General features: G+C 31.6%; 3 protein-coding genes across 7 annotated transcripts in view; 1 reads left to right on the forward strand and 2 right to left on the reverse strand.

The window, feature by feature from the left end:
• Pgant2 (polypeptide N-acetylgalactosaminyltransferase 2) overlaps nt 1-27,616 on the reverse strand; it is a 220,540-nt gene that overhangs the window by 192,000 nt on the left and 924 nt on the right. For 3 of the 4 annotated variants that reach the window (XM_083109467.1, XM_083109466.1, XM_083109468.1), the window contains exon 1: nt 2,056-2,302. The exons of the other annotated variant lie outside the window; for it this stretch is intronic. In XM_083109467.1, the coding sequence (XP_082965593.1) occupies nt 2,056-2,145 (90 nt within the window). In that variant the 5' untranslated portion in view covers nt 2,146-2,302. Of the gene's footprint in view, nt 1-2,055; nt 2,303-27,616 lie in introns of those variants that run through there. 4 annotated transcript variants of the gene reach the window in all.
• On the forward strand, nt 4,521-25,137 carry Cubn (Cubilin). Of its 2 annotated transcripts, XM_083109465.1 has the most exons (53): nt 4,521-4,674; nt 4,964-5,093; nt 5,170-5,358; nt 5,668-5,724; nt 5,817-5,957; nt 6,012-6,115; nt 6,398-6,548; nt 6,652-6,894; nt 6,983-7,298; nt 7,631-7,953; nt 8,407-8,757; nt 8,886-9,039; nt 9,156-9,349; nt 9,418-9,937; nt 10,092-10,317; nt 10,565-10,882; nt 10,960-11,120; nt 11,851-12,186; nt 12,412-12,899; nt 12,993-13,385; nt 13,490-13,763; nt 13,857-14,120; nt 14,211-14,725; nt 14,899-15,094; nt 15,364-15,735; nt 15,821-16,017; nt 16,257-16,408; nt 16,622-16,810; nt 16,909-17,090; nt 17,251-17,469; nt 17,556-17,702; nt 17,819-17,894; nt 18,099-18,210; nt 18,296-18,455; nt 18,627-18,866; nt 18,992-19,065; nt 19,210-19,439; nt 19,511-19,723; nt 19,799-19,934; nt 20,198-20,528; nt 20,715-20,906; nt 21,097-21,253; nt 21,332-21,509; nt 21,693-21,944; nt 22,243-22,405; nt 22,681-22,895; nt 23,071-23,145; nt 23,288-23,352; nt 23,441-23,681; nt 23,869-24,034; nt 24,292-24,533; nt 24,738-24,849; nt 24,983-25,137. In XM_083109465.1, the coding sequence occupies exons 1-53, from the start codon at nt 4,607-4,609 to the stop codon at nt 25,012-25,014; spliced, it is 11,232 nt and encodes a 3,743-aa protein (XP_082965591.1). In that variant the 5' UTR covers nt 4,521-4,606; the 3' UTR covers nt 25,015-25,137. The 2 variants fall into 2 exon arrangements, with proteins under 2 accessions (XP_082965591.1, XP_082965590.1); XM_083109464.1 differs by having other exon boundaries at nt 24,738-25,137.
• Nucleotides 24,648-27,147, reverse strand: LOC145977455 (uncharacterized). The gene is made up of 3 exons (XM_083109471.1): nt 26,871-27,147; nt 26,420-26,557; nt 24,648-26,148 (listed from the first exon to the last, which is right to left on the reverse strand). Exons 1-3 carry the CDS (start codon nt 26,873-26,875, stop codon nt 25,272-25,274), a joined length of 1,020 nt encoding a protein of 339 aa, XP_082965597.1. The 5' UTR covers nt 26,876-27,147; the 3' UTR covers nt 24,648-25,271.

A 27,616-nucleotide genomic window follows, 5' to 3' on the forward strand; every position in this document is an offset into this window, starting at 1 on the left:
TATTATATAATTCTCAGCACGTTTTAATACACAATTTAGTGTATTAAAACGTGCTGAGAATTATATAATAATATTAAAACATGCGCGATTTAGCGCATACCGGTTTCAATACATTATTATTATTATTGAATTAATCATAATACTTAATATCAAGGATTATATTATATCTATATTAAATTGCGCCGGTTATAATAATTTTAAAGGATTTAATGATTTAGTGCCTGTGTTTGTGGATTAATTCGTTTATCAAATCGTATGTAATGTGATCAAATCTCTAAAGAATTCAGAGGAGCAAAAAATTGAGATTCACAGAGATTGAGATTTAATTTGACGATGGTAGATAAAGATATATGTGGTAAGACAATCAATCTTTTTTCCTCTTACTTTAATTATCGGATTAAATATTATTTCGTGGAATGCGGATGTTGATCACGTAATGGGGTCAACATGCCACATGGGATTTAAAATATAATCACAAGTACTGCTTATTTTTATATAAATGAAAAAAACATGCAGAATGTTTCTAAAATGTTTTTCAAAAGAAAACACACTATTTCTATTAATAAATAATAAGATGCAATAATAATTTAATAATCTCGAATTAATATCAGGGAGAATCTGTTTTTCTTTACTAAAGGAAAGATTTACTACGATAATTTATCGAAAATCTGACAACTAAAATTATAGAAATTATTTTATAACTCTTGCAGAAAATACAATATATGAAAACTAACTATGATGCGTAATTATTATAATTTATTTAAAATACAGCCGCAGGGAATTTACGTAATTGTGCTCGCTCAGCATGATAATAATATGCAATAATAATTTAATAATTCAGAATTAAAATATGTCAATAGAATCTGTTTTCCTTTTTCTTTCGAAAAGTTTATTACGATAATATATAACAAATCTCAACAAATATTATAGAAATTATTTCATGCTTTGCAAAAATACAATACTGAAAACTGATCATGATACGTAATTATTATAATTTATTTAAAATACAGCCGCAGCAAATTTACGCAATCGTGCTCGCTCAGCATGATAATGTGATAGTAATTTAATAATCCGAAATTAATGTCATATAAAATCTGTTTTTTATTCGAAAAATTTATTTCGATAATATATAAAAAATCTAGACAAATACTGTAAAATTATTTTGTGATTTATAAAAATATGTAAGAATAATATGAATATATAAAAATATATATGAATATATAAAAATACATATCTGACAAGCCGTAGTAAAATGCAACTGTGCTTGTTCAGCATATTATATCTCTAAACACATGTTAATATTATCTGGAAAATGCAAATCGCAGAAGCATGAATATAGAATAAATATAGAATTTAAATAAAAATTACATGTCCAAACTACAGCCAAAAATTTAATAGAAAAATATGTATCTTTTGCGACATACATATATGTATATGTATATATTTATCAATTTTCGAGCGCGCATATGTTTTGTTTATTTTTGCACATCCAATCAAAATATTTGTGAAAAATTAAAATATGCCGAATTTATCTAATTACTTGTAAAAAAATATAAAATACATATATTTGAAAATATATATTATATATTATAATGCATATATGCATAAATGTATGTATGTATATTATTAAATGTATGCATATTATTAAACAAAAATGTTAGAAATAACGTGTCGCCATTTAAAACTTGGCGCCATTTAAAAATTCAAATTCAAAAATGTTTCGGAATATCGCTTTACTTCATTGTTCCATCACAATCACGTTTCTTGATGTAAAACTTTTAAAGACAATTAATCTCTCATACCTTCTGTATATTATGAATAAATGTAAGATTTTCGGTAATAATGTTATGGGAAATTACCGAGTGCAACAACTAAACAAATAACAGATAACCTCAACTAGATGCAAACAATAAATCTCATGTCACTACAGAAAGTATGGAAAGTCTTTTTTGTATGTTACAAATATTATATCGATAGCATCATTTTCGACATTAATCGACTCTATTTAAAGCCTTTGTATTTTATGATCAACTGACAATGAATTATGCGTCTTACCTTGGTATCTCTGGACGTGTGATAGTAGTAAACAAAGGCGAACATCCACGCGCATGACAGGAGCAACGCGATCTTGACATTCCGCCGCATGACTGATCCGGATTTTGCGTATCAGGGCTTTCGTCCGCCCGGATGACCTCCTCGATGCGTCCCTTCACCGCAAACCTTCGTCCTTTTCTCTCACGAAACAGAGCACGTTCATCCGCGAACACGTACAACACCACAAAATACTACTAACGTACGTACCGGCAGCCGAAGCCATACTGCCGAGAACGGTCGAGAACGGCGACTGTAATGCTCCTCGCTTACCCAGCGCCATCTGCCGGCGGCGCGCCAAATCGGATTCAGTCGCGCGTCGCGCGCCGAAGGGCGCCAGATTTCAGACGAATTATTAGATAGAATGCATAAAATACCGATGAGGTATTGTCAAAGATCGGACCAATTATGAGCAAATTTTCAATTAATTTCGGATTTGATCGGCCCGGAGATAATTAAAAAACGATGACATTACCAACTGTTTTGATTGTATCAAAAATAATAAACACGAACGTTTTATCATATCAAAACACTATTTTATTATCAATTCATCATCTGAAATGCGAAATAACACAAAATTCATTAAAAATTTTCGTATCGGACGATTAACTTTATAATATTTATCAATTATTGACTTTCAATTATAAAAATTATTGAACATTACATAATGCAAATAAATCGCGATAAAAAAAGTCATCAATATAGTTATCAATTTTATCTCTTAATTAATAAAAAGAAAAGTATTTGGATTACATTTTGATTTTGAAGAAAATTCGATATGAAAAGGTAAACTCTGATATAAACCAACGATCAAATAAAATAATAATTGCGATTAAATATAAGATAAAATATCTCTATTCGCGGATAATTTGATGATAACAATTTAATCATAATAAGACCAGATTGAAATCATTCAAGCCGGTTAATATCTGACAAATAGAAGAACAGTTTAAATATAAAGAGCAACTTCAATGTATATTGTTTTATGTCGGATTTTGGTTTTATGGGATTAATCCGCGAAAGAAAGTTAAGCGATCTGTTGAACACCAAGGGTCTTGTTATAGAATGGAACGAATCTTAAATCTTTTGGACTGCTCCCAATAGCAATGATTTCAACGTTTCAATGAATCAACGACAATTATCGTCATCATCTTCAATTCACAAGAAATTTATGGAAGAAAATTTTCTTCCATAAATTTCTTATTCACAGAAATATCTTTTGATTGAAAAATAGATGATTATAACTATTCTTATGGAAGTGTGATTATATGATAACTAGTATATTTAAGGATAATGAAACATGCATTTATCGCTTATCAAATGTACAATAATTCTCGGATATCAACTATTCGAAATGAGTCAATAACAGCAAAATGATGAAAAATTTTAAATATTTCCCGACATAAAATAAAATGGTTATCAATTTTTCATTTTCCTATAACATTTAAACATTTTAATGTGTCAATATCTTACACTGATATTAAAATACTCATTTGGCTTGAATTTTTTAATACCTGTACATGTTTTGTTACACATTTGTGTGTATTAATAATATAATATTAAGAAAAGACAAATTTTATCAAGTAATGTGTCATAATTTATACATATATAGAATATCTAGCAAATTAAAAATTAATATTGATGGTTTAGAAATTAATGCGGAATTTACGAATACATTTAATTGATATCAAAATCTCGAATGTCTTTTCAGTTTCGTATTAATATAATTTACAATATATAGATACATTCTATTTAAATATAATAGATAATAATCACAATACAACATTATTACACAATATATGTATAAACAATTAAATTAATTATTTATACATATGTATAAACAATTAAAATATGTATAAATAATAAAAAATCAAACAATATCAAACATTAATTAATCTTGATTGTACAATTAATTAAATATTCACTTATACATTTTTTTCATTATGCTTTTGCTTTATAGTATCATTCGTTTAATCTCTTTAAATATTATATATAATTTAATTGATCGTTATCATTGCGATAACTAGGCATCATTTACCGTATATAGAAAATAATTAATCATTAATTACACTAATCACATATCAAATTAATAATATAAATAAATATCTATCAATTCGTGAGAATAATATACATATTAAAATTTAATAAATTAAAATAAATTCTAGTATAAATTTATATAAATGTGCTATATTATAATACACATATATGTATATACACAGATGATATAAATGTTTTGATAACTTTTGACATAATAATTCTTTGAATGGCATGATTTTCCGTTGACTTTGTACATCAAATCTCTCTTGCTTAGCATATATAATTTATAGCGAACCGTAAACCGATATTGGGTGGATTCTGATAAATCTTCCAAATACGCCCACTCAAGAGATACAGGCGCGCACGATGGCCTCATGGATCAATCTGTTACATCCTGTCTTTTCGACAGGAGTTCTGCGAGAGTGCAATAAGGTATGATTGGATAATATTCAGCTTACTGAGTTTCAACCTACCTGGCATGGCTTTTACACTGGGATGGTTCTTATTATTACACTTGAGTTTCTGCGCGGCATGGATGGACGAGAGGTATGTTTCGTGATAAGAGTTCGTTGTCTACGTCTTATATGTATATCTCGTTACTCGCACTTGTATAAAGTTTATTATATGTTCAAATAAAAAAAAATTATCGTGGATTTGTATATAATCGATACAATTGATATAATTGATAAAAATAGCGACTTACAATTAGTTATATGTAATGAAAAAATACAAAAACTTGGACATATGTATATAAGATATTATAATCGAATAAAGTGTTTTATATTTAATTTTATTGCTCTTAAAAAACTTTTTTTTATATAAATTATCTTCACAGACCCGTTCTGGAATCTCGAGATGGACATCTCATAATTTCTAGCGCAAAAGATAGAAATATTACTCTGAAGATAACAGGAAGCGGTTACATGAATGTTAATGAGATCAATCTGCTTCATGTAGCATCGGCGGTAATGAATATACATCTAAATGTACAGCATAATCGAGATACAATCGGTTAACGTGTACGTCTCGATTCCCTTTTAGGCGCAAAATGCGACGCGGGTCATTGACAGGTGGCGGATGGGATACTTGGCTGAGATGGAGAGCTCTCTTCACCAGTTAACGACTATAGTGACAGGCTCCACAGGTTTACAGAGAAGAGTCGCTCTTCTCGAGAGGAGCATCGACGTGAACGGCACGATTCGCGTAGGAAATAGCTCACGCATATATCCGGTAAGAATATGCAATGTGCAATATTGAATCTTGCAACGGTATATTTCTTTACAATGTATTTTCATACCAAAGTGCACTAAATGTAAGTATTATTTTACATGTGAAAATAAATTGAAAAAGAGATTGTACACGATTATTACACGAGCAACTTTATTTAAAAATATTAAATCACTATTTATCTTACTAATTTAATTTTTTGTGTTTCCATTATCGATAAAAATAATATTCAATACATATCCAAATAAAAAAATGAAAAAAAATTACATATATTTGTAATCAGATTATTTATACAAAGTAACATTTTTTTAGACTTTTAATCCATTGCCGTTTAGAACCAGAAACACCATTCGTCGAATCAACATTCGAGTATGTATAGATTGAAAATTTATCGTAAGCAATAAACGAATAATGATTTATATAAAATTAAATTAAAAATCTGTAATATATCTCTATTTCAGCTTAAAGCATTAGAAGATTCACTAAGAGCTATGCAAACGCTGCTCCGAGAGAATGAATGCCAAAGTAATCCGTGTCAAAATGGCGGTACATGCGAGGATCTTTATGATGCCTATCAGTGTCATTGCCCATCAAATTGGGAGGTATGCATGACTGGAGCGTTAACATTTCATGAAGATAATTCACGATAATTTTAGGGCCCGAATTGTATGATGGACGTCAATGAATGCGCAAGATTTCTTGGTACGGAACTTGGATGTCAAAATGGAGCAACATGTCGCAATTTGCCTGGATCTTATCGGTACACAACATTAACAATTATGTTTCCCATTACAGTAATTAATATTAAACAGAGAAATCGCACCTTGAATATCTTCACTTGACTGCAGATTTTTTAAACAAATTTATAATAAGCATTTTTCACATAAAGAAATTCTATTAAAAAATAATACTTTTAAATAACTTTAAATCTCCTATTTCCTTTAATTCTATTGTTTTAAATAATTTTATTGAGTCTCGTCGGTGGTACGGTTTCTCAGATATACTAAAATGTGTCTATATATAATGTCATGTTTGGTACTAGATGCGACTGCTTGCCGGGATGGTTTGGTCTTCATTGCACGCAGAAAACGTCGATTTGCAATACGGAGAATTCCGAAGCGCTTTGCGGCGAGCACGGTGTGTGTGTCGCCAAAAGTAGTTCTCCGCTAGGCTATACATGCATTTGCGACCAAGTACGCTCTTCTCTTTCTTATCGCTGGTTTCAATCAACCTATATTTCGTGCAGAATTGGCGCATAAACTAGCAGAGACTGAGTCTTTTATTTATCGTTGCCAGGGATGGGAGAGCGATGGTACGAGCCCAGCTTGCACCAAGGATGTAGATGAATGCGCGGCATACCATCCACCCTGTTCTGTAAATCCACCGGTATCGTGTCACAATACCCGCGGCTCATTCACCTGCGGCGCTTGTCCACACGGTTACAGCGGAAATGGCTATTATTGCACCGACATTGATGAGTGTCTGATTAACAATGGTGGTTGCAGTACCTCGCCTTACGTGCAGTGCATGAACACGATGGTAAATGATGCGTAGACGTTTTATGTTACATCATGCGTAATATAAAATTATCGCTGTTTATATTTCATTACAATGATTTTAATTACAGGGTTCTAGGGTGTGCGGGGCCTGTCCTTCAGGATATCGTGGTGATGGTGTCAGTTGCATTTTTGTCGGAGGTTGCGCCATCAATAACGGCGGATGCCATCCGTTAGCTATATGTAGCGAAAATCCATCGCTTACAAGTTCTTACGTTCTATGCCGTTGTCCACCGGGTTACGTAGGTAATGGAATGGGACCAAACGGTTGTCAGTTAGCTGATGTATCAGTTAATACAGCGTGTTCTGTCAACCCCTGTGTGCATGGCACATGTGTGCCAAACGGTGCAAATGGCTTCACTTGCACATGCAATCCAGGATATTCAGGTACGTATTAGGGAAGAGAGACGGAGCAAGGGAGGAAAATAGGTTCATAAACTTACTTGTAAACTGTAACGTTCTGCTTTCTACATCTCTTCGAATAGATAAGATACGAGATTAATTCATGTTTGGCGAATATATACTGTAAATTTTGTAAATATTAAATGTAAATTATACGAATTATAAGATGACGTTTAAAAAGTTATGTCGCGGAAAATAATAATTACATCATTTCGCTAGAAATATTTTATTTTACTCAATTATTTATATAAAATGTTGAACGTTTATATACATGTATATATATTATTGTATTCTCATTATCCTTTGTAAACATTTAGGAACAACATGTAACACACCGACCGATCCGTGCTCGCCGAATCCGTGTCGAAACAATGGTATTTGCAATGTTTTAAACGGACAAGCAACGTGTCAGTGTACATCTAGCTATACGGGAAACAGGTGCGAGACAGAGCGGCAAACATGCGGCGGTGTGTCACGCAATCCTATGGGAACACTTCAATTTCCCATGGGTGGTAGCACTTATCAGCACGGATTGAGCTGCGCTTGGGTTTTAATTACGGAATCTTCTAAAGTTTTGAACGTCACCTTCACGGCTTTCAATCTTGAAAAGTCCACAGATTGCAAGTTTGATTTTCTACAGGTGATATCATTAAAAGTGTTCAAAATTATCGAATAACTGCTAACATCACATGCGACAGTTTTGAAAACTTCTCGTTCTATTTTAATAGAGTTATAAGTTTTGTAAGATCTTGGAGCTATGTATATATTAGACAGTATTTGTGTTTCTTGTCATTTTTAGGACAAAATTAGTAAAATAATGGTTTCAAGGATTTATAAATCCTTGATACTTATTCTAAAAAAATTTTCAATATTTTAAATTAAATTTTCAATATGCTATTTAAATCTCAATTTTAAACTTTATTAATATAAAAAATTAAAATATAAAAACCTATTAAATAAATCTATTAAATATAAAAAACCTATTATACAACTAAGATCAAAAGAATTTTATAAGAAGTATAAAATAAGAAGAAATAAAGAAGAAAAAATTAAAAATGCATATTTCCTTCAAAATGTGTATATATGTTTTTAGATTCATGATGGCAGGAATGCTGGTAGTCAAATGATTAATAGATTTTGTGGTCATACATTGCCTAATGGAAACGGAAATATCATTTCGTCCCATAATACCCTTTACTTGTGGTTCCATTCGGACAGCAGTGTATCTCATGATGGATTTACTTTCCATTGGAATAGCATCGATCCTGTTTGCGGAGGTGTTTTAGAGGATAATTATGGCACGATTACGTCTCCAGGCTCGCCAGGAAGATATCCTCCAAATAGGGATTGTTTCTGGAGAATTTCCGTTGCACCATCAAAAAGAATCCAGTTTCATTTTGGTCAACTGATGCTTGAAGAACATTGCGAAGCCGATTATGTAGAGGTAAATTCTTCATGCTATTTCATAGATCGACATATAATATTATATAAATAAATTTTCAGATTATATATTTTTTTCGCACACATGACTTGAAATATTTTTACATCATTTTGATTTTTTATTTGGTATAGATTACAGGTATGGAAGAAGAACGTTTAGGGCTTTTCTGCAATCACACTCGTCCACCACCTCTAATCACACCCAGTTCTGAAGCAACCGTTCATTTTCATTCTGATGATGTTGGTCAAGACGTCGGTTTCCAAATCCATTATTCGACAATTGAAGGTATTTATTTATTAAAGCAATTATGTTAATTAATAATCCTATTTATTTAGAATAATTGATAATGATTTAATAATTTGAAAATTTGAGAGATCCTTAATTTATAAAAATAATATCAGGTATTCCTGGTTGCGGTGGGGTTTATACAAGTGCAACTGGAACGATCAATTCGCCCGGCCATTCGTCGTCGAATTATCAACCGAATATGGAATGCGAGTGGAAGATACAATTGCCAGCAGGCGAACGAATCAGAGTATCATGGTTGCGATTTAATCTTGAACGATCTTCCAGTTGTCAATTTGATTTTGTCGAGGTAATCTTTCAGTTTTTATTTTTCTAGTATGCACAAGAACGTAATTAATCTCACTTATATTCTTTCAGATTTACGATGGACCTAACAAATTTTCCCAGTTACTTGGTAGATACTGCGGATCGGATATGCCGCCAACAATTAAGTCGAACACAAACACGTTAGTTGTGATCTTCAAATCCGATTGGTCTTATGAATTGGAAGGTTTCACAATGTCTTATGAAACTTTATGCGGCGGCGAATTCCATGAAGAGACCGGAATTCTCAAGTCACCCTTCTATCCAAACATTTATCATGATTCGAGAACATGTATTTACGAGATTATACAATCACCGAATAAAGGAATCATATTAACCATAGAAGATATGGATATCGAAGGTCGAGAACCACCGCATTGTTACTACGATTACATCGAGATTTACGATGGTAATGATGAAAATGCAAGGAAACTTGCTACGTTATGCGGCGATGAAGATCACATTCCAGACAGCCCTTATTATTCTACACATAATTTTATGTATATAAAATTCACAACCGACAACAGTATCGAGGGTCGAGGCTTCAAAGCTAACTACACAACCATCGATCGCAGTAAGTTGATCTGTGATTTAAAAATAACTTGGATGTTATACATTTATCATACCTTTATATATATATACTATGGCTTTAATAATTGATGACCTGAAGAATTTTTTTGCGTAAAAATGGAGCTTTGAAAATAGTTAATATTATTATTTTTATTAAGGATGCGGCGGATTGCTAAGAAAATCACCCGGAGTGATTAGGCCTCCCATTGAAAGTGGAGTTTATGCCGATAACGAAGAATGTATTTGGACTATTCAAGCACCGCCGGGATTCGTAATACAACTTACTTGGATGTCATTTGATTTGGAATCTCATCATAATTGCTACCATGATTATGTCAACATTTATGAAAACTACACTTCACCTACTGAAAATATAATAGCCACGTATGTTAGAACAGTATCCAGTTTCTTTTATTTTTAACTCTTTAAGGAAAAATAGTAAGTTAATGTTATATGAAAAAATCAGCTAGTAATCATCAGATAGTTATAAAAGATAATTATAAATAATATTATTACTATTATGCTATTATTACTTACGTCCTTCATTTCAAATTTCTCTTTAATAATATTTCTTTTTTTTTTAAATCTAATTTTTATGTTATAATTAATAATATATAATTACATATTTTAGATATTGTGGTAATACTAAACCACCCGACTTAATGACACAAGATCGCACACTTACCATATTGTTCCACACTGATTCAAGCATTACACTAGATGGATTTGTCGCCACATATATTTTCGCAGACGTTACAAAAGTCTGCGGCGGTCGCTATTCGAAACCGAATGGCGTTATTAGATCGCCAAATTATCCTGACTATTATCCGAATCAGAGGGATTGCGTTTGGATTATTGAAGCGCAAAACAAACACAGAATTACGCTCACGGTTAATCAATTTGAATTGGAGAAACATACGACTTGCGGATTCGATTACTTAGAAATTAGGTAATTAATTTAAAATTATATAAGTTTTTTGCTTTTTTATACATATAAATAGTCACTTTATATTTCTTATATTTCAGAAACGGTGGATATGATTCGGCACCATTAATCGGCAAATTTTGTGGCACAGAAATACCCACTGAAATACCAAGTCAAACCAATCAAATGTACATTAGATTCGTCTCGGATTTCTCGAGATCACTACAAGGTTTTGAGATACAATGGGACAGCACCACGGAAGGTAAGTAAGCTAATGATAAACATTTGAATTTTTCTTTTAAGTTTTCAAGTAATTTAATCATAAAGATTCAAATTGCTTTATTATTTAAAGCTGACAGTTCTTAAAAAATTTTAAAAATTTTGAATATTCTAAAACCCTTGTGTGTGAATTGATTTAAAAAGTTTTTCTTTAGAAATATTTAAATATTTAGAACGTTTAAAAGATTCTGGAAAGTGAAATAAATTATTTTCGTATACATATAATTGGAGATTAAAACAATATATAATTATAATTATAATATATATAATATATCTAATATATAATAACACAGCTATTACTGTTTGTATAGTAATTAAAAAAAGAAAAATATCATTTTTTTATGTGTATCAAAGTAGAAAATTACTTAAGTTAGTATTAATCTTATCTTAATATCTATTTCTTCTTTCTTATCAAATATATATTTTTATTTAAAGAAAATGCTTTCATATGGCATGCGATCGTTGTTGTATGTAATTGATATTTAAATATATTTGAAATAATATCTATTTTCCATGGATGTCCATATTTATTAAAAATTTTCAAGATTTTATAAAATTTCTTGATTTAAAATAATAATCCAAACGATTCAAGATTTTTACCATAAACTCAAGTATACTTTTAACTTATAGTAAGAGCGTACAGTGAAAACCCTGAATTTCCTAAAATTTCACATAGTCTTAATTCTTTTAAATTTATGTATGTTTTACTTTAGGATGCGGTGGTACGATGACAACTGTCACTGGCGATATTATGTCTCCAAATTACCCAGAACCTTATTCAGCGAATGCAGATTGTTACTGGAAGATAGCCGTGGCGGCGGGTAGTTTGGTGCAACTCGTAATAGTCGATCTCGACCTCGAGGATCACGTAAAGTGTCGATATGATTTTATCGAAATATTTGAGGGTATCAGTCGTCGTACAAATGGAAGACGTTACTGCGGTACCACGTATCCAAAAATCATTCAATCTAAATCCAATCAACTGACCATTCGATTTCGCAGTGACTTTAGTAATCCTGCTCGCGGTTTCCATCTAAAATACGAAACGCGTAAGTATTCATATTATTAAGTTGATGTTATGTAATTATATTTTATATTTAAAAAAATATCTTGCGCGTCGCTTTTTTGATTTTTGATTATGAAGATATTCTACATCGTCAATCTTAGAATATAATGTTTTGGATCATATAAAAAGTCGAATCGATTTTTTATTAATTTTCAACTTAATTATATAATTATGTTACTTATTATAAAATATTATTTTTATGATACAGAGTGTCACAATAAACTACACGGCTACTACGGTGTAATAGAATCACCGAATTTTCCTAATAAATATGAGCACTCGATAAATTGTAGTTGGATAATCGAGGCTCCAATTGGCAACACGATTAATCTAACTTTCTCGCACTTTGATCTCGAAAGAGGCACACTGGACACTTGCACATATGACTATCTGTTAATTATGGAAGGTGACGAAGACAATCCCAACACCGAGTTAGGTCGATTCTGTGGAACGGAATTTCCATCGAAAATTAGTTCGACGCAGCATCAAGTGTTTATAACATTTATCACGGATTCCTTTATTGCCTTTAATGGCTTTCGACTCGAATGGACGGTGCATGGTTGCGGTGGACATTTAAGTAAGCCGTACGATACATTCACATCACCCGGATATCCATCTGGTTATCCGACGAATATCGTTTGCGAATGGCTAATTGAAGTAGATTATATGCACAGCGTAGAACTCACTCTTCATGAAGTGAGTAATATCTGAAATGTCAATTTCACAAATTTATAGAAAAGGTGTTAACAAATTAAATCGTAATTGAAAATGAAAAATTTCCTCTTACAGATAAATACTGAAAAACGGAAAGACTGCTTATTCGACAAACTGCAAATTTATAGTGGCGACGATGCAGACGCGCCGATATTGGCCGAACTTTGTTTTTCAGAGAAACCAATAATTTACACTAGTCCTGGAAACAAAATGTTTATAAAATTCCAGTCGGATACGTCTTACGCTGGTCGAGGGTTTAACGCTAGCTATAAAAGCGTTCCTATCGAGTGTGGCGGTAAATTTACAACAGATTCGGGTATTATTCATTCGCCTAATTATCCGCAAAATTATCCGCATGGTCAAAATTGCGAGTGGTTGCTAGAAGTCGACAGCAATTACGTTGTGAATCTCACCTTCCTAGACTTTGATATGGAGAATAGTAGAAATTGCACTGATGATTTCGTTAAGGTATATATTATAATTTAAAAAAAAATATATTGTAAAATTCTAAGTGTGTTCTCATTTAGATCTAATAATAAATATTATTATTCTTGTCTCTCCTATTTCTCTAGATCTTTGATGGGCCAACGAAGGATGATCCATTACTAGGAACGCATTGTCGCACTCAATTGCCACCGTCCTACGTTTCGACTGGCAACCAGATGTTAGTAGCCATGCGAACCGATAATATAATTTCAGCCAAAGGTTTCAAAGCTGAGTATGTTAGAGCCTGCGGTGCTCGCATAATCGTGAAAGATCACGGTTTCCTTACGTCCTCGAGTGGATATAGCATTAATCAACACGACGAAGCTAATTGTACGTGGACGTTGATAGCTGAGAATCCAGGTAAATATAATCTCTATATTTTTGTCTTGGTTCACATATTTGTATTTCTTTATAAATTTCAACCATTATTCTACAAATATTATTTTTCATCAGGCGATCACGTGACAGTTACCTTTACACATATGGAGATCGATCCACTCGAACTTTCCACATGGGACACCGCTTTAGGTCCCTGTTCTTGGGACTACATTCAGGTATTCGAGGGTGACAGCACAGATGGGCCGCTTTTAGGAAAATGGTGCAACAATATCACACCGCCGCCGATTACAAGCACCGGAAACTCACTCACGCTGCATCTATTTGTACGTTACGAGTTTGCTGGCCATTTCGTCGCTAGCTATTCTGTTCTGAATACAGGTGTGTCGATAATATAGTTTATAATGATATGATAAAGAATCCGTGAACGATATTGGAAGGCGTTTTTAAAATCTTGTTTATATCTTTTAGCATGTGGCGGAAACTATACTTCTGCGCAAGGCACGATCACTTCGCCGGGTTATCCGAACAGCTATCCATTAAACGCAGAATGCATTTGGATATTGAATACATCCCCCGGCAATAGGATCACTCTTTCATTCTCCGAATTTGATATCGAATCGAGCGAGAATTGCGATCTGGATTATCTCGAGATACGAGAAGACAGCGGAATTGGAAAACTCATTAGTGTTTCCTGTGGAAAAGATGTCGCGACAATTACTTCCTCGAGCAGACTATGGATTAAGTTTAAAAGTGATAGCTCAGGCACCGCCAAAGGTTTTGTTGGCGAGTACAATTTTATTTTTGGAGGGAACGAACTTGAGGGGCCTACGGGACGCATTACCTCGCCATTGTATCCGCTGGCTTATAGGCGTACGGATAAGTTTTCCTGGCGTATCACCGTCGAAATGGATTCAGTCATACGCATCGAATTCACAGATTTGCAAATAGAAAATATCGGAACATCATGTTTCTCTAGCGTCGAGGTAAGTATCATTTACTGAGCGCGATAAAAATAGAAAGCACATTGCAAAAAATAAATGCAAATATATTTAATGTACATAAATATTTCATACAATCTCTTTTACGATCAATGAAATTGAAAGTTTTATGCGTAATTTAAATTAAATATTAAGCAGTTTTATTTATTTCTGATTAGATATACGATGGGTACGATAATGAAGCATTAAGTCTGTTAAAAGTATGCGGCTATACTCTGCCAGATCCAATACAGTCGTCCAGCAATGTGGTTTACATCACGATGACAACTAATTTTTTGAGACAAGGAAGTTGGTTCGATCTCACATGGCTTCAAATACCAAGAGATATTTCTCAAGATAATAAAGAGATCAAGTGTAAGTTTACTACATATATACATAACTATTTTTATTATAAATAAATTTATAAGTAATTATATATTATTAATATTATTATTTATATATTATTAATTTATAAGTAATTATATATTATTAATTCTTCGCTAACACAACTATCAGAATTTTAATGTGTACAGTTATATATATATATATATATATATATATATATATATATATATATATATATATATATGCACAAATACACACAAATATTCTTAGCAAATTTAATTAATTTTATTTCCAAACAGTGTCAGAATGTAACAAAGAAATAGCTTTAATGGGTAAGCGCAACAACACATATGCCATCAGCTCTCCTGGTTGGCCAACCGGTTATGCTGCCAATCTACATTGCAACTGGGTTTTCACATCGCCACCCGGGACGCATTTGAGGTTGAGAATAACATCCATGGATTTAGAAGAAACTAACGATTGCATAGCGGATTCGGTTTCCGTTTATTCCGGATATGCATTGACATCCACGAACAATGCTAATCTGCTAAGAAGGTTATGCTTATCAAACTCCACCTGGGTTCAAATCAAAGGGACCAATATAATGACAGTGAAATTCGAGTCAGATTCGTTTATTAATAAGACTGGCTTCAACGCATATGTGTATCGAGGTCTCTATCTTATTTTTTTTTGTCTTTTAACAAAATTTCCATTACAGTAAATATTTGAATAAAAAATATCTTCATTATTGTTTAGATTGCGGAGGTAATTTGACCGGTCCCAATGGCGTGATTGAATATGACAATTCCACTTTCACGAGAGCGATTCGCACATGGCGTTTCACTTGTGAATGGCTTGTGACGGTGAAACCCGGTAGAACAATTAAAGTCCAGATTACCGATATGTCGATACAAGAAACATCTGATCATTCATGTAGCGATAATTATGTACTGGTTAGTAAACATATTTTTTATCAATCTTATTAATAAAATCATAAACGAAATATTAACGTTTTATATTATAATGTATTTTAGTATAATACTTTGCAGAATTAATTAATTAACATGTATTTGTAAACAGAAATTACTTATATGAGAACAAATTTAGTGTTTAAATATTATATATATATAAATATATATATATATATATATATATATATATATATATATATATATACATTCAATTTCTTTAGCTAAAAAATGGAGATGGAATGCTTTCGCCTCTGTTAGGCGATGGAAAATATTGTGGCAATGTAGCACCACCGGAACTAGAAACCACTGGAAATCGTTTTTATGTTAAAATTACTGGTACAGGTTTTCAATATCGCTTGAAACTCACTTACAGGTAATTTTTGCATGTTTCCTTAGATTGATAATATACTTACGCATGCACGCTCGCATAATTATACAATTATATGTGTACGAGTATGTATATCTTTCTCCATACGATATATATATATATATATATATATATATATATATATATATATATAAAACGTTTATTTTTTAGTTTCATTAATAATTAATATCGTAATCTTTTAATCTTATCATATTTTAGAGAAGTAAGTATGAACTGTGGTGGTCAGTTTACCTTCACAAGTACAAACAACAGATGGACAATATCATCCCCCAACTATCCAAATATTCCTCCAACCTATACTGAATGTACCTGGACAGCTATTGCTCCAGCTGGTGAAAGGCTTTCTATTCATTTCTTGGATAGATTTGATTTAAGTTATTCCGAAAAGTGAGACATAAGATTATATTAGAAAAAAATAAAACGAATATTTTAATTAAAGATCTTCACTATAAAAATGAGGTTTCCACATATTAATATTTTTTTAGCTGTGAGAGAGAATATATTGAAATAAGGGATGGCGGAACTGATAGTTCAAAATTTATGGGAAGATATTGCAAGGACATAGCACCCAGTAGTATGAGTACCACTGGCAACATGATGTACGTTTACTTTTATACGGACTTACCAGAACCTAAAAATGGCTTTAAAGCTGCAATTGTTTCAGGAGGTAAATAAGTTTAAAAAAAATGCACTTTATGAATTTTTTAAATGACGTAAAAACAACTATGAAAGAATCTTTTATGGAATCTTCTATGGAATTAATATATAAAATAATGCATTTATATGATAAACCTGATAACATATAATAAATAGCGTAAATTTTTTAGAGATCTGTGGTGGTATTTTGCGCGGAACCAGTGGCGTTATCACATCTCCGAATTATCCGCATCGTTATCCTGTAAATCAGACTTGCACCTGGTTGCTAGTAGGACCGACAGATCATACTATGAAATTACAATTCCGCGATATACAGCTTCCTGGTTTTCGTCAATGCCATTCGACCGACCACGTAAAAATTGCAGAAAAACTTGCAGAAAATGATACGAGTAAGTAATGACGTAATTAATTATATAAATTTAGATTTGCATTAATTATTGTAACAATAATTGGCTTAAGACAATATTTTTTTTAGTCTCAGAAATTGGAACTTACTGCGGTCTTCAAAAACCAGATATAATTGAGACATCGACAAATGAAGCATATGTATATTTCCAGAGTGATAATAGGGAGTACATAAGTTACAGAGGGTTCAGTTTAAACTTCACCACTAGTCAAGAAAGTTAGTGACCGTAAAACAAACTTCATTAAGCAATTCTCAATTGTACAATTATAAACTTTACTCGATGTATTATCCGTACAATCTCGAATTTTACGTCATATATTATTTGCTTGTAGCATGCGGCGGTTTATTAACGGCAATGAGTGGAATAATTAAGTCACTCGGATATCCTAATCCACGCACACGACCAAGGTAAATTTTTCTTTTAAAGTGGATTTAAATTCTATCAAACTATTAGAATATTTATATATCGAACATTTGTTAAATAAAAAATTAAGAATACATTTGTTATACAAAAGTTATAAAATTATATTGATGAATAACAAAATTATAAATAATTATATAAATAAATCATTATTTTTAAAAATTTTATAAAATATTGACGACATATTACAGACATTGTAATTGGCGAATTAAATTACCGGTGGGTTATCAAGTGGTGGTAAATATTTTGGATATAGACATCGTTGACGATCCTGGACCTACACAAGTGGGTTATGCACTTTCGGTAAATAATATAACATATGGCAATAAAATATAAGAAACATTATTTCGAAGAAAAATGTATGTGCTATAATTTTTCCTTCTTGCAGTTTTATAACGATTTCAACTTTAAATCAAAGATCAAAGTCTTAGGACAAAGCGCTAGTACAGAAGAGATTAGAAGCTCCAGTAATACCATGATTATCAACTATTGGTCCTCCGCAGGACACCGAGGCTTCAAACTTCGATACACAGCTCAAGCCCCAGCCCGTAAGTTTCAAAAACCATTATTAATAGTAATTTATCCACCATGCATTATAATGCAATATAAACGGAAATATATTTTTCCAATTGTAATTGATTTTTATATAACTATTATAAAAAATATAAGAAGGAACATATACAATTTATTAATTTTTCTCAATAACGTGTTACCCGCAGCTTGTGGTGGAAATCTCAGACAACTTGAAGGCAATATAACAGGTCCTACAAGTTTACCGTTTAATCAAACCTCATATGCCTGCTACTGGATATTAGAACCACCCGAAAGTATGGTTGGTTCTATCTCTGACAACCGCTTGACATTAACAATAAAAGTCACCGGCTATTTAGGCAGATCTGAAAATCGTGCGGGTATTATTAGAAAAAATTGCATCCGTCCTCAATTCATCGAACTTCAGGGTAAAATAAAAAATACTATTCAATTTCTCAATCTCATTCATTTCTCTCTCTATCTTTAATTTTTTTATAACAATTGTCCAAATAAGTGAATAAAATATACAAAACGTAATCACTAAATATTATAGATGTTGGAACATTATGTGGGAATATAACGGAACCAAGATATTTAAGAAGCCCGAAAATGATCAATATGTTGACGGTAATGTATCATTAATATGTATCACTTATTATAAATAGAAGTTATAAATTAAAGGTTTTTAAATGTAAATTGAGATTATTAATGTTTAATATTAACGTAAATATAGAAAAAAAAGAAGTAATGTTAATATCTATTAATTTTTAGATAATGAATGGCACTTATGGAGAACTTACTAATTTTAATCTACAATATCAATGGCAAGCTTGTGGTGGTATTTTGAATGGTCCAACTCATACCATCAGACCGCCAAAGGATATTTCTTATCCAATAAACTGTGTTTGGCATATTAATTATCCTGATGGCGAGACAATCAAACTGACTTTCACCAAACTTGAACTTGAAAGCAATTGTGATAAGAACTATCTCATTGTCAAGTACTGGCTATTTTATTAAATTCCTTATTTTCGATTAATCTCCGATTTAATCTACATTTGTTTATAATTAGAAATGGTGGAGCGACAGCGCCGCAAATTGCAAAGCACTGCTTGCATGCTGCGAATCAACTTCAGAAATATAATATAAGCAGCATATCGAATCAGTTGTGGATAGAATATTACGCGTCGGAAAATCGAAGCGATTTCGAAATTAATGTGGAACCTGTCAACACAGGCTGTGGTGGATCATTACGCGGTCGCAGTCGCGAAATTGCATCACCCGAGTAATTATTTATGATAACAATGCAGCGCTTTAAAAAAAAAAGATTTCTTATAATAATACTTTTAAAATATTGCAGATTTCCCAAACAATATCCAAACAAGAGTGAGTGTAAGTGGGAAATAATTGGCGACAATGGATATTCCATAGGCTTAGCTTTCATCGATCGTTTCAGTCTGGAGACTAGTTCTAATTGCGAGAAAGATTATGTGCAGGTCTAATTATACTTATATTAAGCTCTCTATTATATATTTATTATTAGATTATTACATACACATGCATTATCATTTTTTATTATATTTTATCATATCATATTTTTTATATATTATATATGTATGATAAATATTAAATATTTATTACACATATATAATATATAAAAAAGTTATTTTATTTATAATCTTGCTATTAATATTTTTATAATAATATATTAGAAACTTTGTATATTAAAAATTATTAACGATAAAACTACGTTATGTAGGTATTTGATTGGATCATGGCAGAAGGAAATGGCAATGATGAATGGAAGAGTCTCGGCAAGGTTTGCGGCAGAAACACACCTACGCCCTTTAATTCGACATCGAACCGCATGAAGGTGATCTTTCACTCAGACGAAGCAGTACAATCGGACGGATTCCGTGCCGTCTGGAACGAGAATTGCGGCGGTATTTTCAAAGCGACCGAAGCAGTTAACATCATCCAATCGCCGTCGTATCCAAACTTATATCCACCAAACGCGTTCTGTAATTATACCATCGTCGCGCCAGACGAGGACATTATTGTCGAGTTCACTGACTTTCAACTCGAGCGCGGTGAGTAAATCCTTCCTTCTCTCAGCCTGTGATGAAACTCTGTGCATTATCTGCTACTGCAAGCATAATATAACGCCTAGTAAGCCTTTTATGAAGCTACGATAATGTTTGAGATATGAATAAAGTTTCCTAAAGTGAAAAGGAAGAAGAAAAATTGCAAGATTAAAGTGAAGTTAATTTTGGCAGGTCGCGGTGATTGTCGCTTTGACAATGTCACGATCACATCGGAAAATCTGTATATAGACAGTATAGAAAGTGACAGTTATTGCGGCAATAACAAACCGCCACTTCTAAAATCTGTCTCATCTCTACAAATTATCTTCATGACGGATAAATATGCGTCGCGAAGTGGCTTCCAATTTAAATATTTCCTCAACAGTAAGTTTCTTGCGAATTTTCATATAGATTCATATAGATGAAGATAGGTGATTTCTAAAACTATATTGTGAACAATAATCTATAATTGTTAGAGAACAGTGTGGTTAACATGTGATAATTTCATGATAAGAGAGTTAATAAAATAATTATAGAAAGATTAAAGAAATAACGAAATCAATGTAATTAATAGAATGCGGTGGTATAATAACACACCCAACCGAACTTAAGCCCTTGATGCATGGAGAGGAATATTTCGGGCGTATGAATTGCACTTGGATCATTAAAGCGCCGCAAGGAAAGAGCGTAGTTGTACGATTCGAAAAGTTTGTCCTCGAGTTCAGTACAAGGTAAGCTTTCAATGGATCTATATCTGTTTATATAATACATTATTCAACTTTATCAATTATTATCGCAAATTTTTGCAGCTGCTACTTTGACAACGTCGCCATTTATGAAGGTGCTTTGGTTAAATCTGATAAACGAATAGCTCTGGTTTGCGGAAACTTGACCGAACATTTGCCAATATTTAAATCCGAATCCAATTCCATGGTCGTCAATTTTAATGCTGATAGCTCAAGACATTTCGCGGGTTTCACAGCCAAAGTATTGTCTATCGTATTTAACGTCATTTGATTATATTATTAAAAAAGATCTATCAAAATTGATAATAACAGATACTGAATTTTTCATCACAATTATTATTCGATAGTTTTCGATTTCCTGTTATTTACTTTGTTAACATTCTCAATCAAATTGGGGATGTGTAATAACAATAGACAGTTTTAGGTGCTGTTTACAACAAGTCCAGTTGACGGTTGCGGAGAATTTATCAATATGACTTCGGTTCAATATAAATCATTTAAAACTCAGCAGGCGGCAACTTATCAATCATTTGAAGAGTGCCATTGGACGGTGGTTACATCGCCAGACAAAATTATTAGATTTACTATCAATAGTATGGATATAAGAAATTCAATTATTTTTAATCAGTCCATTTTCGTCAACCAAAGTGATAAATGTAACGGTGATTACCTTGAAGTAAGTTTACATTCGCGTTTGATAAATATTTCTAAAAATACTGAAACATTGCATTGCAGCAGTATATATTAATGCGTAATGCAATATCGCGTGTAAGGATAATAAAATAGTACAAAACAAAAAAAATTGAATAGTTTTTTTGCTATTCTCCAATATATAATATCGATTAGAAAATTAAAATTAGCAGTGAAAAAAAAGAGAGATCGCAAAGAAGAAATACATATTAATTTAACAAAATTTTGAGATATTCACTTTAATTTATTACGCTAAAATATCGAGTATTTTTTATTATTTTCAGGTTCGAGATGGTGCTGGACCGTATGCCGTACTTTTAGGACAGTTTTGTGGAAATCTATTGCCATTTCCTATAATATCTACATCAAATATGTTATGGATTAGATTTTATAGCGATGGCAATAATGAAGGTGCAGGTGCAATGGGCACTTTAGATGTTGTTAATTGTAAGAAATTTCGTATTTATTATTACATTATTGTATACGACAAAATATATTTGAATGTGTAATTCTTTCTCTAAATGATTTAGTGTCTAAAAATAAATATAAAAATACTAAATATAAAAAAATAATTCATTACTTTTCTTTATCAGAATTATTTCCGTTGATTTTTTTAAACACGTTGTTTTATTTTAAACAACTAAAAATCTCTATTATATTTTCGATTATAGATTTGTTTTTTTTATTAGTATTATTTTGATAATACTTTTCTCATATTACAGCATTGTGTGGCCTAAGTACTCGAGTAGTAAACGAAACAGCGCAGATACTCACTTCTCCAGGTTATCCAAATACGCATACAACTGGAATACAATGTCATTGGATTTTACGACATCCTGATAAATATATTGATAGACTGCGAATTCGATTTATAGATTTCGATATGGCAAACTCTAACAAATGCGAGGACGAATATTTAGAAATTACTGAACAGTCAGTAAGTACAGAATAAAGAATAAATACTGTTAGCCTCTATGATTTGCTGACAATATCTATTTTAGAAAAATGTGATTTGTTCTCTAACATAGATAACAATTAAAAATTTTTTATAATATATATATGTATATATAAAAATAATATGTATATATAAAATTGACTTTTTTAATTATTAGAAATACATAAACGAAGGCTTCGGGTCAGACTTTGTTTATAGTGGCATACAGCAACATCCGATAAGCATTGAAATAGTAAGTTCTTTATCTTATCAATAAATTGTATTTTGTTTTATTAGAATGATATTTATATTTTACATACGATTATTTCTCTCTTATATATTTTTTTTTCTTCATTTATATTTTATTTAAAATTTATACTTATTTTATATTTTAGGGCAGCCATTTCCCTCTCTCCTCATACAAATATTGCGGCAGCGAAATGCCACACGACTATTATAGGTATTTGCGCAAAATTTATTCTGCTATAAATTATAAATCACTATATAATTAAGAACAGAATATTATTCCAAATCGATTTTTCCTATAGTTACGGCGACAGCATTCAACTAACTTTTAAATCACTGTCGAATGATCATAAAGGTTTTAAATTGGAATATAGTACAGCGAATTGCGATCGAAATTATACGAGTGAACAAGGACGTATCTTTCATCGCGAATTTACGAACTGCTGGATCACGATTACCGCCCCCGAAAATCACACCATTTCTTTGTATTTCAATCAATTTAATGTTTACGATGCAGAACATTGCACGCGGAACGCAGTGCAGGTACTTATCTTATTTTTCCTTATACTAGGATAATTGTATGAGAAATCAAAGATTGTACGATTGTTAATTTGTTTTTAACGAAAAAATCCAAGCAAAATTTGTCCTTACGATGCACATCGCTGCATTATTTATTCTAAATTCGCTATTATTATGTCTAAATTTTTAAGTAAATTTGTGCATTTCATAGGTTCATGATGGTTCCTCCAGTGGACCGCTCATAAGAACCATGTGCAGCATAACGACGCCAAGTCCGATTTTCAGCACTGGCAACAAACTCACTCTGCACTCCTGGACCACCGAGGGTTTCAATTCTTATCAAAGTTATGACATCATTTACACGACCACGGATGCAGGTATGATACACGTAGGAAGGGACAAATCGCTCTGGCTCTCCTCGCTCCTTCCTCTGCCCCTTCGTATCCGATTAATGCACGCCACCAGATGCGGAGAAATTACAATGCGATGATTTACGAGGTTGCAGCGTCACGAGATACGCGTTCGTGAAATGTTGCGGTTTATTTTCGCGCGGGAGGATCCGATTATACGGTGTCGTTTCGCGTGCATTAAAACATGCATATATATAGTGTCTTTCAAAAACGAAATTGCGCAGGTCGAGGTTGCGGCGGTCGCATATTCAATTACGGCGGTAAATTCACCTCGCCGTTGTATCCCAATGTATATCGCAACAATACCGTATGTACTTGGGATGTAAGCGTGCCACGAGGCTTCAAGATTATTCTTCAGTTCATCGTCTTCGACCTCGGCACGAACAAAAACTGCGGCAACAATAATGTCAAAATTTATGATGTTGTTCCTAGTGGTGAACTTTTACGCAGCACTTTTTGCGGCGGGGTAAGTTATTTTGTGAAATAATGCATTTTCGAGAACAGTCAATTCTGCAAATAATAAAATTAATTATCTAGAGAAAGTCTCTAGTTTTATAAAAAATTTCTATAAAATATTAAATTTCTAATTATTTTTTACATCATATATTTTGGAATTTTCAAAATCTTTTCTATAATATATGTACAATTAAGATTATTATTTCTTGCATAGGATGATCCAGCAAGATTGGAGATTGATACTGATCGAATTCTTGTTAAATATACTTCGACAGTGAACAACATTGGAACGGGGTGGGTTATTTCGTTTATGGCACAATCTACTGGTAAGTATAAATTCATTCATCTTCGCATAGTTATGAATGAAAATTATTCTGCTTATAACTTATAAATCGTACAAGTGTATGTGTGACAGAGAGATAAAAAATCATATATATAATTGTGAAATAATATTTTTAGTTCATCCCATCGATATAATCGACGGCTGGTAAGAGGAACCTTAAGAGACTGTAAAAAGTGATGTTTAGAAATTAAAAATTTAATAACAGAGAAACGTTTTTCTCAAATTTATATATAATTAACTGTAAATAAGCAAAATAAATAATATCGCTTGATATAGCGCACGATTCATTTGATATGATCAAATTGATATATCACGACAAAATAACATAAATATATTAATATAAAGTTTATCAGTGTTCTTCATTGTTCGATAGTTTAATGCTTTTTCAGATGTTGTATCAAAATATTATTGCTCCGATCTTGTACACTCGTCGTCCTGAGCTGGACAATTTTCTTCGTTTCCTGTCTGGCTTTGTTTTATCGTTTCTTTTTCTTTTAAATTTTCAACTTTATTTACAGTTTCTTCTTCGATAGGATTTGCCACTTGTTTCTCCTCGGTTTCCTCTTCCTCTTGCACTGTTTCCTGCTTTTTCTCATTTTTCTTACTTTCCTTCGATATTTCCTGAGCTTCTTGCTTCTCCTTCTTGTTCTTGTGCATATTTCTTTCTTGCTTGGAATCTTCAGATAACAAATCAGTTTCGATTAATTCTTCCTCAGTTGTTTCGGACTCCGTCTTTCTTGGTATTTCTTGCTTCTTTTTTTTATCATACTTTGTCTCTTTACTTTTTTTATCAACAACATCTTGAGCGTTTTTAGAATATTCTGATTTAGAACGCTTTACCTTTTTGTTTTGAACCTCAGCGTTTGTTCTTTCTTTAATGTTTTCTACTTTCTCAATATTTTTCGATTTCTTCTTGTTCTTTCCTTCCTTCAAGCTTTTCTCCGATTTTTGGCGAATCTCAGAATCAGAAGTTTCAAAATGCTTCTTAGATTCTCTAGATTGTTCTTTGACAATCTTATCTTTCTTATTTTGTGTTTCCGTTTTCGCCTTATCTTTCGAGTATTTCAGTTTGTCTTCGGAATTTTTACTTGCTCCCTCGCTTATCACAATATTTTCCTCACGTTTATGTCGTTTATTCTTTAATTTCTGCTTTGCATTATCAGAATTCTTTGCTTCTGAATATTTTTCGGAAGGAGTTTCGACATTTCGTTCCAACGAGCTACTCTTTCTCTGTTTTTGTTCTTTATAACGTTTGTCTTTTCCTTTCGATTGATGTTTATCTCTTAAAAAAAAGAAATTAATATGAATAACATAGAATCAATCAATGAATAATATTATTAAAAAAAATATGTTACTACTTTAAAGTTATGTTAAACTTTAAAAATATGTTAAACTTTAATAGTCTATATTTTTATTTATTTTTATCTAAATATAAATATAATCTTTTTTCTAATTTTAAATTTTCTAGTTTAACGTAATATGACAAAAAGATGCTAATGCAAAAATATAAATCGAAATCTTTCTTTATTTTCTGTTTATCAAGTAATACTCACTTTGTATTATATTCTACATTGATTTTGTGTTTCTTCTCATGTTTGTCTTTGGATTCGACATCTTTGCTTGAATGTTTTGCAAAAACTTCTGACGTAAGTATTACGACTAATAAAAGCGCAGTCAACAATATCCACAATCTACGAAGAATCGATCAAATTCTGTTTTTTAAGTTTTCTCATATCTCAGAGACGAAGCTGATATTAAGATAAACATGCTATGACGATAAAATAATTATTTTTGGATCAATACAATAAATGTTATTATAATGTATGTATTAAGCACAAATTAATAAATAAAATACTGTTAAAGAATTCTTTTAGCAAAAACATATATTTGTATTATTTATCTTAACATCTAAATCATGTCAATATAAGAAATATGTTGATAATTCGTTATGAAGTCAAACTTTATATATATTTCCGAATTCTTCAAATAAAATATTTCTCTTACCGCATTGTGTGTATGGTAATTTATGGATTCCACTTAATTTTGCACTTTGACTTTCTTCGTATAAACAATTACGGGGCAATCTGGCGCAACACTATCTCTGTTCAGATATTGCTTGCCTCTTATATCTTCGTACGTTGTCACTAATGTCAATAATATCTCGATAAACACGTATGTGTATTCATCAGCGCCGTTACACTGTTGATATCGCGAATGTTATCTAAATCAAATCTGTGTAGGAATTATAACTTAATAAGCGAATACGTAGCGTGCGCACGAGGTTCAATACAAAACTTTCTGACTGAACTCATATAATAATAGGCATGACCTAGAATGCCTTGGAACGTGATAAGATGATAAACATTTCCCACTCTCTTTCTCTTTATCTCTTCTTATGTTTCCATTAGATATTTACATAATTTAAATATTTATATTTTATATATATAAAACGTAAATGTCTCACAAACTTCTAATATTTTAATATATTTATAATAAATAAAGACTTAATTTAAAAAGTTATAGTAAATAATATAGTAAAAAAGACCTATATATGTAATTTAGGCCTATATAATTTACTTTATAAATATCAAAAATAGTACCAAATACTGTAATAATCTGAAAATCTATTCTTTTTTTCTTTCTTGTGAAGACTATTTTTTTGTTAAATAAATTCATCGTTGTTTTATACATCAAATAAATTATAACATCAATAACATCGAAAAATAGATTTAAATAAATCTATAAAATAG

Source organism: Camponotus vicinus, unplaced genomic scaffold (assembly GCF_025532165.1).
Source record: "Camponotus vicinus isolate PSW18456_S1 unplaced genomic scaffold, iyCamVici1.0 SCAF_9, whole genome shotgun sequence".
NCBI lineage: Eukaryota > Metazoa > Arthropoda > Insecta > Hymenoptera > Formicidae > Camponotus > Camponotus vicinus.

Bases quoted from the DNA above. Each gene is read 5' to 3' on its own strand.
- LOC145977455 (XM_083109471.1), bottom strand. The intron at 26,149-26,419 runs GTGAGTATTACT...CTTTTTTTTAAG, and splicing joins AATGTAGAATATAATACAAA to AGATAAACATCAATCGAAAG.
- Cubn (XM_083109464.1), top strand. From the start codon at position 4,607: ATGGCTTTTACACTGGGATGGTTCTTATTATTACACTTGAGTTTCTGC. The intron at 13,386-13,489 runs GTATATATTATA...CTATTTCTCTAG, and splicing joins GCACTGATGATTTCGTTAAG to ATCTTTGATGGGCCAACGAA. The intron at 19,066-19,209 runs GTAATGTATCAT...ATTAATTTTTAG, and splicing joins AAATGATCAATATGTTGACG to ATAATGAATGGCACTTATGG.